This window comes from Neodiprion pinetum, chromosome 1 (assembly GCF_021155775.2).
Source record: "Neodiprion pinetum isolate iyNeoPine1 chromosome 1, iyNeoPine1.2, whole genome shotgun sequence".
Classification (NCBI taxonomy): Eukaryota; Metazoa; Arthropoda; class Insecta; order Hymenoptera; family Diprionidae; genus Neodiprion; species Neodiprion pinetum.
In genome coordinates, this window is record NC_060232.1 from 10,296,826 (window position 1) to 10,309,859 (window position 13,034).

Consider the following 13,034-nt stretch of genomic DNA (forward strand, 5'->3'; position numbering starts at 1 on the left):
ATTCCTGAATATCGTTGAAATCGTCCTAAAGCAAAGTTCAAGTGGTAGCTCAAGAATCTCTCAGCATTCTAGATCGAGTTTCGAAAGAAAAATGTTCCGGTTAATGAATATGCAATATCCTAATGAATACATAAAAGGAACTGCTGCACCGTGGGAAAGGTATAATAGCGGTACGAGTATTTATCACTATGGGCGCGACTATAATCCACGTGAAATCTACGTAGTTTTTAATGCTCGCACTCGACACGCAGTGCTGCTGACGCGTTAATCAAGGGCATCCGATCAACGGTTCACGCAACCACAAAAGCGTACGTATTTACAGGTAAGTCAGTGATTGCAGAGCTGTTAATTTAGTCAATATACCTGCATACCGAACGTACAGCCACAGAATTCGAGCGTTGAGGCGTTATTGCTTTACTTTCATTTTCAACTCTCGTTTCATTTACGTCGAACGTCACGCGAACATCTCGGATTCAGATCTCGACCTCTGCGGTAAAAACGGCAATTACCCAATCCTTAGTATGCAAAAAGATGTTTGGTTCAGTTTTGGAATTCCGTCGAGGTCTCGCACGTTGTCATTTATGTATTCAACCGCAGGCTGCGTCTCTCAGGTTGTTACGCAATTGGCAAGATACAATTTTTATCTACGCCCACCTTCCTAAACTGCGTAACAAGATAATTATTTCTCGGAATAAACCTGCGTAATTACTATATAGACACGAAATTTCTCACCTTCGATAATAATTAAATTTTGCATGTATTCTGACGTACAATTTCTTTTATGTTTCAGGTTCGTACAGCCATTCTCTAACTCACGTGCGGTGCGTTTTAACTGCCACGGGTCAGTTGGTATATTCTATCAGCACAGAGGGCTCGAATAATGGTAAAGAATTTCTCTCTTCTTTCGCATATGTCAATTAGGTATTACATCACCCTAAACACCATGACATTTTTTTTTACAAAAACTCACTACTCACCGCTGTATTAGTTCAACTCAACGGGTTCACATAGTTTGGAAGTAATTGAAGTAATGCACCTGTGGCAATAAAACATATCGCGTGTTGACGTAAATTAACCTTTTAACGGCGCGGAAATGTCAGTTCAAATCGACCATTTATTAGACGTGAAATTTATAAATAAGTTCAATGATCTTAGCATCCTATATGCATAATCGTGACTCGTAATGTGATCCGTAACGGTGGTCCATATATGGGGTAAAAAAGAAAATGATGATGGAGTCTGTCAAATCGATTCCAAATGGTGAAAAAAAATTCCTCAATTATTTCAGATTTTTATTTCATTCCCCTAATCTCCCCGTTTAAGCGGGAAGTTTCAAATTATTCAAAAATATGTTCATGCATTATATTTTGTACTGAATTTTATTTCAGTTATTCATAGGCAAAAAAATAATAAATAACTTCGAATATTCGGTGAGATTCATCGTCTTTTCATTGAATAAAATCGGTTTATCAATCAAACATAATCTGAAAAAGAATTTTGAAACTCTGAAACAAAATACTAGAATTCGTTTAGTCAGCACTGTAATGGAATAACCCACATGTCAACGCTACGTAATATCACAGTCGGTGACATGTAAATATTCAGGATATTTTTTTTACTAAATCTGATCATTTGTCATCTTGAAAAAACACGAATTAATGTCGCACACGTTTCTCATGGAATACCCTATTTATGATTTTTCATTTTTCACTGAAAAAAAGATGAATCTCACAGAATGTTCCAAAATATGGATTTTTTGACTACGAATAATCTTGAAATAAAATTCAGTACAAAATATAGCGAATGAATATATTTTTGAAATAGTTTGAAACTTTCCGCTCAAACAGGGAGACTAAGGGATTGAAATAAAAATCTAAGAAAATGAAAGAATTTTTGTTTTACCATTTGGAACCAATTCAACAGGCGCCATCTTGAATATTTTTATTCAACCCCATATAAGAACCACCTTAGTGATCAGTGTTGACTACAAAAAATAAAACGACACGTTATGCCTATTGTATGTAGGTATGCCAGTGCGAAACTTGTTAACGTCCACTTACACAATTTTACAGTCACGTGCACATACTTCGCACACAAGCAAATATATGTTTTGTTCTCACTCCCTTGGCCAGCAAGCGGCTTTCATTCGTCACAAAATAAAGCAACGACACAGACGTGCTTATTGAAATTAAACTGACTGTAGATTCATTTCGCTCACCTTACCTTTCCCCTTTTCATCTTGCAACAGTTAGTCGCAACGATGAGGATAAACATTACACCCTTAGTAGGCCAACGCAATTATTTTTCCCGACGGAAACGCTTTCAAATTATTCCGAGTCACGCAATAATTCCACGTCATTTTTACAATCTTGCAAGTCTAAATTAAATTGCCGCAGACTCTTAATCTATGACTTAGCTGAGAACAATTGATTGTCATGACTGTACAATGAATTAAAAAAATATTAGTACAAAATGTACATAGCATTGACCGTAGATACTGACAGCCGATTCGTGATGTTTCTACTTCCATGACCCTGATGCGCGTTGGTCATAAACGTCCCCATAAGAATTCTGACCTTGACATATATATGTACCCAGTTAATATTCTGTAATTCTGCATTCTGTAATTGGGTGTTTGCATGGAAAAAATCATAATTTTTTTATATTTTTTTAACGCAGAGGAACACTAAACAATTAGATCGCCTTGTTTTTTCTGCAAAAAAGATCATTGTCGGTGTTACAAGCAATTAAATGTCACTGATTTTCTAACATACAGATATCCCTTAGCATGGGTGACGTCATATTGTTACTTCTAAGCCTTCTGTATTTTCGACAATTTTTTTTTTCTACAATCTATAATAGAAAAATATGACCTAATTATTTTTGGCTCTTGTGTATAATATGCACATGAAATTTTTTTCGTGCAAAGAGCAAATTATTGCTTTATTCCGTGTCGCATTTCTGTAGCGGTGCTGATCTCCATATCGTGTCGTCCTCCGCCGACGCAGATACGCCTACCCATCTTTAGATTACTTTACCAGCCTCGATCACAGTGTCGCATGTCGAACAAATAACTTCCAAGGTGTTTGCGGGTTACAGGGTCATTCAGGCTCTCATTCTACACCGAATATCAGCCTAGCATTAATCTCATATTGTTGGTTCAAACGTGTCAGCATTGCCACCCGTTACATTATATGTATACTCATAGTTTGATAAGTAGGACATCGTTACTTTCTTATTCATAAAATACTCAAATAGATTGCGCTTGATGGATTTAGTTTATTCTGTCTTATATCGATTCAGTTTAATGTTGTTCCAGCACGGATAAAGCGATCGTACCTCATTAAGTAGCGGAGAAAAGGTGAAACACATCATTCCTGTCCCACTTCGACCAACGTCCAAGAGATTTTACGATATCGCATGTGCTTCGCTAATTATTTACAGAATCGTTGCACAATGCAGGAGATGATTGTTGATTTCTCGGGTAGTTGTACAGAAGATGCTCGTAACCAAACCGCTTCATCCGCAGTGAACTTCCGACTAGTTTGATCAGAGTATGAACGCGATTTGACCGAAAATTAGAGTTAGGGCTTGGAGAACCGAAAAGGAGAACGTAATGAAAAAACTATTGTTAAAAAGTAGATATTTTCTAGAATTTTTTACTCCTAACACTCTCGGCTATCCGGAAATTGTCTTTTACCCTATGTGGAATCACTCGCATTGTTTTAACAAAATGCGATATCGTCGGCGTTGACAGGAAGACAGGAAGACGGAAAGTCCGGGCATGCTGGTGGGCTCGAAGGATTGGAGGGAGCGAAAGAAGTGATGATGCTATCATCCAACCGATGCTTTTTCCTGCTTTGATACAAAACCGATTTTCTGCAAAGAACGTATATTGCCTGGACGCTTGTAGCTGAATTTAGTATTATAACCTCGATCCCCTCGACACCATTTGCCTTGTCAGCTTTATTGAGATAATTTTGGAAAATATGAAGGAACCTGTGTCCGTGACGTCAAACAAATGACATAATACTAGGGTGAGAGAATTCGTCCTCGGCCATGCCAGCTTTGCCTTTTCTACGTCTCTCGGTTGGTTCCCTAAGCTTCTCTCCGCAATGCGCTACATCCTTCCAAATGTATATAATAGCCATTCTCGGTGTCATTCTCGCGTTTATACAATTCAAACAACTCCCGACCATTAATTCCAAGACTGCAGACCTCCGCGGATTGGTGATAATATTAAATACATTAATGAATAATGTATTTCACCACCGGCGGGGGAATATGTAATTTATGAAATCTCTTTGAATAAAGATGTCGTCTGGAAGTGTGCTAATGGATATTGCATTTGCGCCGTTCACATTTGAACCACCCATTCCCGTACTAACAACACAAACGAGCTCGTTCATTACTCTCGTTGGTCTCATTATCTACGTCAAGCAGTTGACAACTTTGATGATTGATTAAATTGTCGATAATCAACCACAGCTTGGTTCGACGGTGAATTCCAATTCAGGTCCTATAAGCTTATCGTAAGCAGCACGGTGCTTTAAGTCCATCAATTATATATTGTGTAATTTGTTTCGTGACTTTCACGAATAGAAAACGGAGTGTTTTTTTTCTCTCACTGAACTCTCTGAACTCCACTTCCTTTTTCCCGTTGCTCGTTTCATTCGTGAACGAACACTCTCGTCAATAAAAATCTTCTTGCCAAACTTTATTCATACCCAACCCTACAATACATACACGACGAACGTAATCCGCAAAACGGAAATTACGTGATATATTTATAACAATGTCTGTAACAGGCTGAGCGAATTTATATCCCCATTTGAAAACTGCTCAGTCCAATTAGCGATATTCTCGGAAATCAAATGAAATCCCTGAGCTTTTTAAAAGCTCTCTGCGATCTCACGATACACTTTAAATCCTAAAAATCATGGTTAAACATTTGCATCAGTGGTTAACGACTAGGCAGACATTGAACAGTGAAGATTGATGAGGTTACCGAAGCTGTATTTTAATCCTGATGACATCTGGATCACCTACTTCGCATCACACGATTAAAGCGAATAACAAAGTTTGATCGGTGTGCTTGAATTAAGTTACTGGAACTTTTAATTGCCATGGTTGGTGTCGAGGCAATGATGGATCATTATAATCGCGCATAACCAGCTCCTGGCGAGTAATCGATTAATTAATTCCACCAGCCAGACGCGGTCGGATTCGCTCGCAATTACAGACTGCTGACAAACTGGGGCAAATGCATGGCATTAAGGTGCAAGGTGCCTCTCGAGAAGACGAGTCAGTGCGCCTGGAACCAGTTTGCCAGGGCGTAAGCTGGGTCGGCTGACTGCGAGTCCGTCTGTCCGTCGCGAAGTTGAAACTTTTTTTTCTTGCACATCGTGGATATCCTCTCTCCATGAAACTGGTCCAGACCAAGTCAACGACCCTGTACAGTCCATGATCCCAGTTCTAAAAACCGTACAGTACTTTGCAGAATTTCCTACTTATATGACACTTCAACGCTGCTCACATTCTTTCGCGATTCCGACACGCGATGCTTCAAAGCTACAAAAAACTCAGAGGTAGATTGTTTTTGGAAATTTCAATCAATAATTCCATTGTTTCTGAACAGACATGCGGAATACAGTTACATTCTTCTAAACATTTACGAAAATAATCACAGTTATATGAAATTCTCGAGATGAATATCGCTTTTTGATTTTCTACGGAGGATGGATACTTCTATAATGCCGAGTTGAATTTCCAGCAGTCTTTGGTTAGATACCTCCTAAAGACGATGTTTTGATCAAGTCTTGTTATCGAATCTTGCTACGTACAGCAACCAATCTCACCTCATGATCACCGACCGTTCAATTTAGTGTGGCTATTAAGCATCTCACAAAAACTTGTACTCAATATCAATGAGAGAGGATACCATAAAGCCAAATAGGATCACGTGTTCGTATGCATTTGTGTGGTAGCGGGACAACGAGCCACGCTTTGAAGAACCAGAGTTCGAGGCGAGCAATGAACAAGAGCTACTACAAACGGAGGTGTGGAGGGTAACGGAAAGCTGGACACCGTCATGCCGCTTCAGTGCACTCGGAGTATAGGTTAAATGTAGGTTAATTGCAAAGTCGAGTCGTATACATATACATACATACCTCGACATGTCTCGTTGTGTGTAAATACACGACATACTACATTTTCACAAAGGGTCAAAGCGAAGCAACTGATAAACTGTCGTGAATTCACGGTCTCTACAAACATGGCGTAACGTAGGTACAGGTTTAGGTTCGTACATATGGAAGAATTGCTGAGGAACCATTAACCTACCTATAAAACACCTAGTTTCGTGAAATTTAATCGTGTTTAGGGAGCCTACCTTGATTCTCATTTACCAATCAAGTTTCCATCAGGTAACACCTCACGGTATTAACCAATTCATGAAGTTAAACGACGAAAATCATCTGTTCCGAAGACACATATTTATTCTTGACTCATTGACAGTAAGTGCTACATCTATGAATATTAATGACTTGTAAACGTATATGGAAAAGGCATCGCTGCAACTTCAGGCGATAGTGGTCGTGAGTTCACAGATTTGAACAACTAGTATACATCGCAGGATGAGTAGCATCCCACTGTGAAAATACTGGTCCAGTCTGTATAAATTCAGGAATACTGGCACTGTCAATTCTGTGCTCTTTTTTCGCGGGAATTTAATCATTTTTACTGCAATCTCGTGAAACAAACATGAACCCACGCGTCATTAGTCACGCGGAGTTTCGGAAGGTATCTAATTAGTGTATCCGACTCATGTTATGCGCGTCATCAAGTACGCCAACCACATCGGATAGTTATAGAGAACACCAAGTGCCATCAACTACCTGGTGGTGATATAGGCTGGATCTGAAGTTACAGGGTTGAGGTAGAATCATTCTTTACGGTGAATGCGACAGTAGGCAGAGTCTAATGCAATAAGGTATCAACTCCGATCGTTGGTATGAAGCAGTATAATACTCTCGGTACAATGAAAAGCGTCGCCGTAGAAACACGTCTGTCAGATGGTTCGGATTAAAATAACGAGACGTATACCTGCTATGTTCAAGTTCGTCTTCTGGCCACTCCCGACTAAGCTTTAGTCTGACTCCTCGTTTATATTTCCTTTGATCGCTAGCTACAATGTCTCTCTACAACTCAGATGCGGGTTGGTGGACGATCATTTGGAAATTTTAATACCTCCACAAGTTGTTGCGGGTAACAAATCGTGATATTGGTCTTTATAAGAATGCTCGAGTTAAACCATACCTTAATATTTACCAATCACATCATTTTCTTGTGCCTCAATCCTCTCATTTCTTGATAAAAAAAATTTAATTTAAATTAGCAGTTAAAACGGGTGTGGAAGTTATAGCGATGTAACCATATGTCGCCTCATTTTTATTATTAGTGATACCCATCAGCTTACACCATGTATGCAAGATATAAATCTATCGCACATTTTGTCATTTCATAAGTCTGGAAAATAAAGTTTGGCGAAATAGTAGATATTGATACGAACAAATCACGTTATTCGCCAGGTCTGTGATACAGATTGTCTCCGTTGTCTCCGTCGTGGATCGCGAACATGATTTTTTTTATTCGAAGGAAAGTCTCCTCTTGTGTCGGGAAAAAGCATAATAAATCACGTACATTTGAGAGGGCGAAGTGGGCCAGGCACATGAATTATTGGGTACCTTTACCCGGAAAGACTACCTCCTCAATATTTGTTGCTCGATGGTCCTCTCGCACTTTTGGAAAAGTTAGCGATTGTACGCTTTGAATTCTGATCCCTTAACATCCCGTTGCCGGTCAATATTTGTTCCATCTTCTATCGAGCCTGGACAACGATGCGAAAAGCGCAAGCACTAGAGTGCCTTGTTAACTATTTTTATGGCCAGCTCTACTTTCACATCGTCGTTCGGCAAGTACATTTGTAAGTATGTGATCTTACGTATAGGGCATTCCGTGTCAATTCTACTTGTCTGTACAAACGAACGGTAGTTATGAAAATATCTATGCCTCGTGTATACTAGTGAAAATTTTCAGTACATACGCTTTTTCGTTTGAATAACAAACGCGTGACTCTACGAATTTTTGATTTGTCAATGCAATTACTGCCAACCAATTCTCAGTAGAATGTAAACGTTCACGAAGACTATTTCTAACAAGTCCCTTCGGCGTAAATCCCACAAGAGAAGATTTGAGGCAGTGGAAGTCGGGGGCAGGTCAAGCTGTGGCGGAATGGACTGTATAAATATATGCGCGTTTGAATATCGAATATGAAGATATTCCCATACTCCGCCTACATAATACTCGGCGTATCGAGTGACTCGGAGGTAGGGCTCCGATGTATATTGTAACAATGTGATATCAAGTAGGTATAAGGTGTATCCACACGTGTCAATGGAACCTGAACTATACAAGTATGTATACGAAGATACACTGGCAGTGACAGAAACAGTTTCTCGTTGATACCGCTACGGAATCGGTTCATCGTGTTTTCTATAGCCAGATGATTTCCAAGAGGACAGAATGGAATAAATTGAAATGCATAATAGGGTTCGGATTGAATGGTACGAGAAATGAATCCGAGGATGTGGCCGCATGCGTAGAGAGCACGTCCAACGAATGTAGCTAATTATTCATTCAAACACTTGTGTCGAGTGTTATGTGTTATGAAAGTCATCTTCGTCTTCCTATCACGGTGAAAGATGCAGAGGATGATCTAGCTGATTCCATTTCCTCGCCTTTCAGATTACCGTGCAAAATATTCCCGAGCTCATTGTCTACCAGGGACAAACGTTTCAATATATTTTACATGTGTATACCTGTATATGAATATTTCGCGGTACTTTTCACACTTCTCTCCGATTCCCATTCATGCACAGTTATGGAAATCGAGAGATAAATAGATAAAGTTACAACCCAACCTCTTCTCACATTTGCATAAAAAAGGTTCTTGCAACCTCATACCTCATTCACATCTGATCTGTACTGGAGCTACGTACATAGAATTATTGATACATGTGCGACTAACTTTCGTTAGAAAGGAACACTCGATACTTGACCGAACAGCATAGCATCCTTTGGTTTTTACGACTGCTTTCATTTTGTACTTTCTATTGTACATATTACTTGACTGGTTTTTGTATTCTCAAGATTAGGTTAAATTTTTTTGGAGACATGTGGCCACTGGGATTACTAGGAAATTTATCTGGTACATCTTTAATCTATTCGTACAGTTGAGAATCGAAAAATTGTAGTTGTAAATATAAACATTTCTATGGTTATCTCGTTCCAGTCCCCGATCATGAAACTTCGATATTCGATCATTTGTTGGAATATATTCTAAGATTCGCGTAGATACTTCAACAATTTTAATTTTACTGACAGTGAAAGCGTGATTTTTAAATTTTTTTCCTGAGATTTGATCAGGCAAGTCATTGAGGAATCTGACTTAGTTTGCCAAGTAAAAAAAAATCAGACGTAGTTATGTTTTATGCATGCCGAAGAACTACATTCTAGACCATTGTATTCGAATGACGGTGGTTGAAGCAAGTTTTCAACAACAATAGCGCCTTTAATAACCTCTCATCCCGTCATTTTGGGTTCAATGTGATTATTTTTTTGCGAAAAAAATACGAACTCGAATTTCAAGTAGGTATCTACAATGCTGCATGTAAAAAAAATTCTACTTCTCAAGTACTCGAGGGTATCGTCCATCTTCTATTGCCCGCTTTTTTCTATCCTGCCTCGCACCATCTACTTTATTTTACTACTTTCGGTTATTTCGTTCCTTCTTTTTTCGTCGCTTCTTCTCCCTGTCATTCCTGGAAATTTGTTTGTTTAATCGAATAAACGCAACTCACGGAATTCGCCTCGTTTATAAAAGAGCCCTACGAATGAGAGGGTGGTGCGAATTCCACCGCGTCTCCGTGTCCCTGTACAATTAGTACGGCGTGATAACCGTTAATCTCCAAGACTCATTTAAGCGGATTTTGTATACTTGAGATGCAGAATGGAGCTGGTGCTCCGGAGGTCGGCGATAAAATTAATTAGCAAGAAACGTGGACCGCTCGAGGTTACAGATCGGTTATTTAGCCCTGCTCACCACACCCTACTTATATACTTGCCTGCCTTAATTGCAGGGAAAAGTTGCCTCCGCAGAAGAAGCACCCGTGCAATTGCAAAGAGAATCCAATCCGCTGGTACGCCAAGAGTAAATGAAAAACTTTGAGAATCGTTGAATATATCCGTAGTATTCTGGGAGAGGTAATGAATAATCGGGACCAGATTACAAACAGGATAACCTTTTCTATCTCCTTCGAATATATAGCTTTGCATAGTTGATGGTTTCGCGAGATTCGCTTCTTGCCGTGGCCCGCCTCCCTTTGTTATTCTTCGTCGAGAAGGTACCTACCCACCTTGTACCCTTCATTCCTTCTTGGCAGTTGAGTGCTTATCGACGAAAATAAAAAAAAAAGCAAAGATCCTGCCGTCCACTCTCCTCCCTGACTTGAGTGGTCCCCTTGTTATTGCTCTTTCTCCACCTTCCTGTTATTTCCACAGCTGTGATTTCGCCCTACTTCCACCTTTTTCTTTCGATGCCAAATTTAAACTGCGTCACCGTTGCGAAGCGTACCAGAAGATTCGTTCATCTATAAGCCTAGTGTCACCGACCGTGCGGACCCCCTGACCAGTCCTCGTTTTTTGGTATTTTTTCTTTCTTTGATTTCGTTGCCAGTGTTCACGATTAAATTTTGTTCTTTGTTATTATTACTCATAAATTGTTGTCTTGGTCAAAATAAAGATACTCCCCGTCGCCTATGTGTGGTATTGCATCTAATTCGAGCAACCCTTTCGGGCCATGCACGTGTGCTGGTACGGAGAAGCCGAGCGCCGCGTATGCGGAGTGGGGGGAAGCGGAGCAGTAAGCGAGCAGCGCGCATGCGCAGAAGAGAAACGAAACGCGAGCGAATAGCGCGCGAGGGAGAGCGACCCCAGTCGAACTCGAGCGCCCACCGCGCAACGCACGCTGTGCATTTGGGGAAATAACACTTAGAAAATTCAATCATTCGAAAATAATTACAAATTCTCACTTCTCAATCTCTGCTCATTATTGTCAAATAATTGACAGTTTATAGTCTATGAAAAGAATATCGTTTTTAAACAATTTTAAACTTGTGTAAACTTTGTTCAATCGATGAAATGACAAAGTGAATGAATAGTCGACTTACAAGATGGCGTTTTTAAAGATACCCATCTGCCTTTCTCGATCTTTTCTATATTTGAGGACAAGACAAAGAGAAGTCAGGATCTGTATTAGGGGTAGAACATGGGATACGTGTGACGTTGCAGAGAATATATGCAATACCGACGTCATCCAACCTTTCGGCATTTTGGCCATTCTGTTTTTCGCGGGTTTCGAGATGTCGACCTTTCGAATCTTTGGTCAGTCGTTATTGATAAATTCGGATTCGTAGATTTTCGATAAAAGCTCGAGTCTGACATTTGAAAAGTCGACTTTTTGATTCTTCGGTATTTTCGCAATTCAATATTTTGCCCTTCGCAATCTTGGCCATTCTCAAAAAAAAATTTCGGTATGAATTTATACATTTTTGCGTCCTCAATTATTATTTTACTACAGTCATGGTTTCGTATCTATGATCTTTCTACGTTTTCAACTGTCGTTAGTTTGACTTTCGGGATCCGTCCCGTCGACTTTTTGGTCTTTCACATTTTTGAACCTCACGCAGTTGTCTCTGACATAGTTAGGCGTGATAGAAGTAATATTCCGCTAGTAAATATTGTAGAACTGCGTCACTTATGCAACAATCTTTATAAACTGCGTTATTAAATAATCCACGTCAGTCATGGCAGAAGTAGCAGCTACCTGAAATTTCGTTCAACAAAGATTGATGAAAAACTTAAGTTGCCACTAATTTTTATTACCCGAATAAAACTTGGTTAGCCATTTAACAGTACAAAACTGTAATAATAGGCCTAAAAATTGCCATGATTTATTTCTCCACCATCGGAACCGTTTTAAATCAAAACTTCAAGTACATATACATGTTCATGTCAAGAGCGTTCACGAAACGAGGAAAAACAACCCTCAAATAACTTGGGCTCTTGACGACCGGATGATTTATAGTTGTTTGCAAGGACTTCGGGCGGGACGTTGTTTGTCGTTTTTACTACCCATTTCTTCCTGTTTAGTTTTATTTTTCTCCTAAACAAAGAATGTCTTTTAACACGGACGCTGAATTTGTGATACGGAAGAGAAACGACGCGAGCCTCGAGCTACGCGTTCAAAGATCGATCGGAAATCAAACCGTACTCGAAGTGTTTGGTAGCAGGCGCAAAAAATTTCTCGAGACTCCGGAACATCGCAGATCGCAACTCACAGGGCGACCGGAAACCCACCGAGACGTATCCTACGTCTTTTTCTCGAAAGAGGCTCGCCCCGCGGACTCCTTTGTGGGAAGCCGATACGGCACCCCAGAGGCCACGCCGCCATGTCGGAGCAAAGGATACACACGTCTTCTTTGTATATGACCTACGTACACCGCCGTAAACTACCCGGCAGCATTACACGATCGGAATACATTATCTAATATCCTGACGAATCGTCGGACGCGACTTGAATTCAAAATTTTCAATATTCAACTACTGGTTCCTCGATACTACGCGACGCATTCCTACCTCTACAGCCATCAGCGGCAACATTTGTCATTTCGATTGACTAACGATCGTGAGGGAAAGGATTTGGTGAACCATGGAGAACAAATCGTAGGCATGTGTTTCGTTGATGTTGATTCTTTGTCCCATGCGACGTCATTCTTACTTGACATAAAATTGACGCTCTCCAGTCACTTGGACTTGATTTAACGTATTGAAAGATACATTTGCTCACCAATTCAGTAACGGTTGCAGTTTTTATCGCATTTCAGACAAAATTTGGGGTGCGTTTTTACAAACAA

The 13,034-nt window shown here is 39.9% G+C and overlaps 1 protein-coding gene across 3 annotated transcripts in view; it reads left to right on the forward strand.

The window, feature by feature from the left end:
- Positions 1 to 13,034, forward strand: part of twin (CCR4-NOT transcription complex subunit 6-like twin) — a 238,797-nt gene that overhangs the window by 160,377 nt on the left and 65,386 nt on the right. The window contains exon 2 of one of the 3 annotated variants that reach the window (XM_046637271.2): positions 791 to 883. The exons of the other annotated variants lie outside the window; for them this stretch is intronic. Coding sequence (XP_046493227.1) covers positions 791 to 883 — 93 coding nt within the window. The remainder of the gene's footprint in view (positions 1 to 790; positions 884 to 13,034) is intronic. 3 annotated transcript variants of the gene reach the window in all.